Below are 6,279 nucleotides of genomic sequence, written 5' to 3'. Positions count from 1 at the left end.
ATTAAATTATTAAAATTAAAATTACTCACTATAATTTTAAATGAACCAATATGTGGAGTAAAATAAAAGTATAAAAAGAATCCATCACATCACTTAATCTACTTTATTATCAATCCCTCTTACCACACTAAACAACACTACCTAAAATCCCGTGCCCAAAAGAAGTGCCTCACTTGAGGCGGGACGGAGGGAGTAGTTTTTTTGCAAATTTCTGTTGATTGCCAAAACGAAATTTAACATACGAAAACTCATGGCTTTATTCGTCACACAAAGGAGAAGATTGGTTACCAACAAGTGGCAGAAATTACAATCAGATTACAATACTCAAAACCACAAAAGATAGAAAAACACATACAATACATAAATGTAGTCAATGCATCATATATGGTCACACGTCTAATTTGCTTCCACAACTGGCCCCGCAACCTCCACACTTAGCCCACATCCACCACATTTTGTGGACTCCTCGGCACTAACACCGCAGTTAGCCATTATGCTTCCATTGCTAACACCACAATTAGCCGTCATGCTTTCAGACATACCACTGCTAACACCGCAGTTAGCCATCATGGTTTTAGCACCTCCCTTGACACCACAGTTTGCCATCATGCTAATAGCACTGACACCACAGTTAGCCATCATATTTTCGGATTTAGTACCTCCGCTAACACCACAGTTACCCATCATGATTCCATTTTCACTAAGTCCAGTGCCACTATTAACTCCACAGTTAGCCATCATGCTTCCAAATTCACCATTACTAACACCATAGCCAGCGCTAACACCACAATTGTCCATCACACTTTTTGATTTAGCCCCATTACTAACACCACTAGCACCACAATTAGCCATCATGCTTCCCAATTCACCACTACTAACACCACAGTTAGCCATAGCGCTTTCAGATTTGGCGCCACCACTAACACCACAGTTAGCCATTGCACTTTCAGATTTAGCACCACCACTAACACCACAATTAGCCATCATATTTCCACTAACACCACAGTTAGCCATAGCGCTTTCAGATTTGGCACCACCACTAACACCCCAGTTAGCCATTGCAACTTCAGATTTAGCGCCACCACTAACACCACAGTTAGCCATTGCACTTTCAAATTTAGCACCACTACTAATACCGCAATTGGCCATCACTTTTTCTGATTTTGTGCCAACACCGCTACTAACACCGCAGTTGGCCATCACACATTCTGATTTAGCACCAACACTGCCACTAACGCCACAGTTAGCCATCACACATTCTGATTTAGCGCCAACACTGCCACTAACGCCACAGTTAGCCATCATGTTTTCAGATCCACGACTGCTAACACCGCAGCTACCACTAGCACCGCTAACACCACAATTTGCCATCATTTTCCCTGGTACACCGCAACCACCACTAGTACTGCTAACGCCACAGTTAGCCAACACTCTATCAGATTTACAACCACTAAGTCCACAAGCACCACCAGTGCCGGTAAAACCGCAGTTAGCCATCATGTTTCCGCATCCCGCAATAACACCACAATTAGCCATCATGCTTCCACAACTACCACAACCACTGCTAATGCCGTTAACACCACAATTAGCCATCATGAATCCACAACCACCACTTACACCAGTAACACCAATTTTTACATTAACATTCACTACCTTTTGCTGGTTGGTCTTCCTCAATATTTTACCAAGTATACATGTAACTATGATACTAGGTAAAATGAACCATTCTTCTTTGATCTGAAATCCCAAAAATAACAACAGAACGATGAGTCATAATAAAATTTACTAGGTAAAGGGATCTAGCATTCTTTTTTTATGTAGTTATTGTACCTTGATAGTGCCAGACTTCATGTTAAGTAATGCCACTGCAGTTCCATAAGGCTCTTTAGGTGAGAACTTTATCGCTGTAAATAGGTGAGGTTCGTGTTGACTGTTTGAATCGTAATCCAACCTTCCACCTCTGAAAAACCTTACCTATACAAAGACAAACACCATGAACATCAAGATAATATTCATTCTAGTTAATTATGTGTTGTCTAAACTTTGGGAGCTTTTGTGCATAAGAAAATATAATTAAGATACTTACAGTATGAGGGCCAGTCAACTCGAAGATATGTCCGTCGTCATTGTTTGCGTTTGGAAGCTTAACAGACCATGGAGAATTCACCATAGACCATTTGGAGCCGGTAAACTCAGCGAGAGTGCATGATTTTCCCGAAGTCATGTTTCCAATTACAACTCTTCTTCTACATTCTTTCTTGCCTCTTGACTTGTGCAGATCTCTGGATTAGCAGATCAAAAAGTATATCCCTAAATTAAATGCAACTTTGCAACTCATTTGTAAGAAAAACAAAAAAATATTTGATAGTACCTCATATGTAGATTTAGCAGCATCTTCCCATCCTCATCAACTATGGCTGTCAATTCTCTGGAAAACTGGGGCTTGCCTGGAATTGGCTGCTGAGAGTGAAGCATATTAAGTGTATATGGTGCTGGGGTAGGCGTGGTAACGGATATGGCCACTCGCAAGCCAATCGGCTTGGTTTCCGGGGTATTTGAAGAAACCAAATCAAACCATTTCTCCACTGTAAGATCGGAGTCGGATGACAGAAAGTCTTCCAGAGATATGGACATTGTGCCCATTGGAACAGAAGGTGAGGAGGACATGAGTTCACATTGTAGGTTCCCCGTAGGCTGACACTGGAAGTTCGCCACTTGTTTCTCACCAGATTCCGCTCCAATTTTAACGATTCTACGTCTGTTGAAGATCTTATCTGTCCCTGATTTACTCAATGACACAAAGAGATTTCCAGTATGTCCCTCTGGTAGGTTCCTTATGCCTACGAACTCCAACATCACCTGGAAGATTCATCAAACAAACATATCCTTACTACTAGTCAATGAAGGGGGCATTTGTATACATAATAACATTGAAGTAGTACTTATTAATTACCTCAAACACTTCCCTAGAAGGAAGTTGTAATTTTGGGTTTTGAGTACAGCTTGGCTCCTTCTTCATATCAGTGCCTGAGTAAGGAGAAAGTCTAACAGGTGAAGGTGCAACACCTTTGTACATTGCTCCAGCTCTCCAGTACCTACGGCCAAACAGGTCCTCGAATGTCCTGTTCGTCCCAGTGAATCCAACATCCAGTTTCTGACCTTTTGATCTGTCAGAATCAGTGTCGTCATGCTCTAAAATTCTTCCCATAAATTTAAGAAGATCTTCGCTATAAGAAGCTGGATGCAACTGATGACTGTGCCAAATGAGGTCAATGTCGTAAGTGGGAACAACGAAGCTCTGTATGCCTTGCTCCTTGTTCCTCTTGATCAGGTGTAGAAATCCTTTGTATCTAGCCACAGCTCCTCTAATATAGCGAGTCTCATTCATTTGTGGTTGGGAGACCTGTAATAGAAGAAATACCTTTATATTTGTAATCACTCCAAATGGTAACTACTCCGTTGAAGTTATACTAGCACTTGCCTGATGAGAGAAAGGAGTTTGCCTTTGAACAGCTGAGACCAAATCATACTTTGTGAATTTCTCTGCCACTGCTCCATCACCAATGGTGTTTTCTTGCTTAACTTCCAAATCTAGTTCAAACGGCTCGCTTGGAAATAACGTTTTCCACGCGTCCTCGGTTTGGTTTTTCGATGTTCCTTCCACAGAAGAAATAACATTCTTGTTGTCAAGAAGTCTGCCATACAACTCCAGGCAGTCTTTCTTGTATCTAATCTGGAAGATTAAGTCAGAATTAAAAAATATACTCCATTAATCATCTTCAATATATAGTTGAACAAATAAAAATGTACTCCATAAAGCAACATACTGGATTGAGCCTATGAGAGTGCCATATCCATTCACAATCCAAAGGGACAACCAATGGGCCTTCAAGAAGTGGTGATTCAGAATGCTTCGCCAACAATGGAAGCCAATAAGCATTGTACCTAGTCGTAAAATAAGATTTTCAGATTATACAACAAATTACAATGAAAACCCTTGTGATGATGGATACCGAGTTATTTTCTTCAAAGTATATTAGGAAATGTAGATCCATTGATAATGGTAAAAATTATATGAAATATTGTTAGCATTTCAACTTCTAATATTCTCAACTAATTTTTGAACAGGTGTTGCAATTCGTACTCTCGTCAAACAAATAAAAACCAGTACTAAATATAATATACTACATGAAACATTGTTTAATTTTCTTAAATTTCAAAATAAGAAATGCAAATATTTCATTTGTAGATTAAGTCCTAAACTCGAAAAAGCATCAAGTGACCAAACAATTTTAGGCCTAAAACCCCCAAACATTAAATACACCGTTAAGCCAATCGAATAGTACTATATGTCTATTGAAAATCACTTAACCAATTTTGTGCAAAAAATATTGAAACTCAAATAGTATTTCAAATTCCAAAACAATACAAAATACTCCATCCGTGCCATTATAAGTGAGGCGTATTCCTTTTTAGGTCGTCCCACTATAAGTAAGACATTTCATTTTATGGTGAAAAGCAACACTCTATCTCAGTGCTACTTTTTCTCTCTATTTTTTTCACTTCATAAAACTTGTGCCGAAATGTTTTGCCTCATATAAAATGGGACGGAGGGAGTAATAGAAAGAAAACAATATTACGCCCAACAGTTTATTTACAAACCACAAAACACGGTACAGCCTGTTAACATTAAATTCTTTAATGTACTCTAATACTCTCTTTTCATTGAACTAAGTTGGTTACAAAACTTTTTTTTTTGGCAAAAAGATTAAGAAATTATGTTGAATACATTAAATGAAGGTGAAATAAAATAGGAGAGGGAAAAAGGTAGGAGAAATAAGAGAAAGTAAGTAGGCGATGAATAAAGTAAGACTGATTGAATGTTTTATTTTTTGTTAAAAAAGAAAATGACTCAACTCTATTGGGACGTCCCCAAAAAAAAGACTCAACTTAGCTGGGACAGAGAGAATATTTAATACTCCCTCCGTCTCATTGAAGATGACCAGCACTATCCTTTTTTATTTGTCACATCTGGAATGACTCATTTCTAAAAGAAAAATACATTTAAAAATGACTCATTATTAAAACCAACCACCTTTACATTTTTAAGAGACCGATAGAGTATTAAAAATACTAAATATAAAGTGGTGGTAAAACTTTTGCATATTTCTTATTATCTATAAACACGCAAACATAGAGAGGGCATCAAAGTAGTAAAACATGTACTCAAATATTCAACCATCAACTAATTAAGCATGAGAGAGCATTAACAGTTCAATTAAAAACGCAACTGCGATTATGTACTTGCCTGTAAATAGCCCTATCTAGAGCTGGGCCGTCATAGAGCCATCGGTTCCGATCAACAGCCGCGAGAAACTTGAGCTGCTTTTTAGCCGCGAAAATAAGGTCGACACTGATCGCAATGCTCTGTGCTGCTTCCCATTCCAAATTCTGCTGCTTCTCCATTCTTCACGGCTGAAACAGAGTAAATACATCATATAATCGTTCCTCAGTTTAGCCAGTTAAGATTTATACACGTTGTCGAATTCGATAAACAACATAATTCGTATCCTAATCTGATTTCAATTGAGTAGTGTTTCGGTTAACAAAAACTGAAAGTAAAATTTTGAAACTAAGCAACAATTATAAACGTGTCACTAGCAAACTATTACTAGTATATCCATCGGGCATGCATAAAAAGGAGGGGTATCCACAGTAATGATAAAATGCAAAGCTTTGATCATGAAAAGCTATAGTAAATTCACCTGAAATAAATGATATTGTAGACTGCAAGAGTTGAGGTTAGTGATTGCCGAAATGTTCTGTATTTATAGGAACCATTTTGCATGAGCAGGAATTTGAGTGTAGTGGTACAAGGACGAAAGTACCCTCTTTCATAATGCAAAAGGCCTATTATACCCCTTGGCGATTTGCCAAGATTTAGATCATATTATTTATTGATTGATTGCTTGCTTGTCGGAGTATTATATATTTCACTTTGGAAATCGTTATTAATATTATACTCATCCATACATGCCACCAACTGCTCATGGACTGATAACTTTATCCTTTAGTGGTTTTGATACTTTATCTTTCTCATTATTAAATTTATTGATTCAATCTCAATGATATTTTAGCTACATGATTCCTTTTCAATATAATTCATAAACACGTGAAGCTGTGAGATCCGCGCTTTTTGCACGAATGGTCCCCCCAACCGCCTCTTATTATTTTTTTTCTAATTATTTTTGTTAATATTTCTTCTATCCCATAATAATA

The 6,279-nt window shown here is 37.9% G+C and overlaps 1 protein-coding gene across 2 annotated transcripts; it reads right to left on the bottom strand.

Moving 5' to 3' along the window:
* Positions 1-232: 232 nt before the first annotated feature.
* Positions 233-5,906, bottom strand: LOC121745501 (glycine-rich domain-containing protein 1-like). 2 transcript variants are annotated; one of them, XM_042139450.1, is made up of 9 exons: positions 5,766-5,906; positions 5,309-5,475; positions 3,828-3,945; positions 3,482-3,733; positions 2,954-3,403; positions 2,372-2,859; positions 2,087-2,282; positions 1,831-1,974; positions 233-1,737 (listed from the first exon to the last, which is right to left on the bottom strand). In XM_042139450.1, the coding sequence occupies exons 2-9, from the start codon at positions 5,464-5,466 to the stop codon at positions 397-399; spliced, it is 3,147 nt and encodes a 1,048-aa protein (XP_041995384.1). In that variant the 5' UTR covers positions 5,467-5,475; positions 5,766-5,906; the 3' UTR covers positions 233-396. The 2 variants fall into 2 exon arrangements, with proteins under 2 accessions (XP_041995384.1, XP_041995376.1); XM_042139442.1 differs by lacking the exon at positions 5,766-5,906 and having other exon boundaries at positions 5,309-5,513.
* Between the last annotated feature and the right edge of the window lie 373 nt (positions 5,907-6,279).

The sequence above is a fragment of the Salvia splendens genome, chromosome 1, assembly GCF_004379255.2.
Source record: "Salvia splendens isolate huo1 chromosome 1, SspV2, whole genome shotgun sequence".
In the NCBI taxonomy this organism is placed as follows: Eukaryota; Viridiplantae; Streptophyta; class Magnoliopsida; order Lamiales; family Lamiaceae; genus Salvia; species Salvia splendens.
This window is presented reverse-complemented; position numbering and strand designations above follow the sequence as displayed.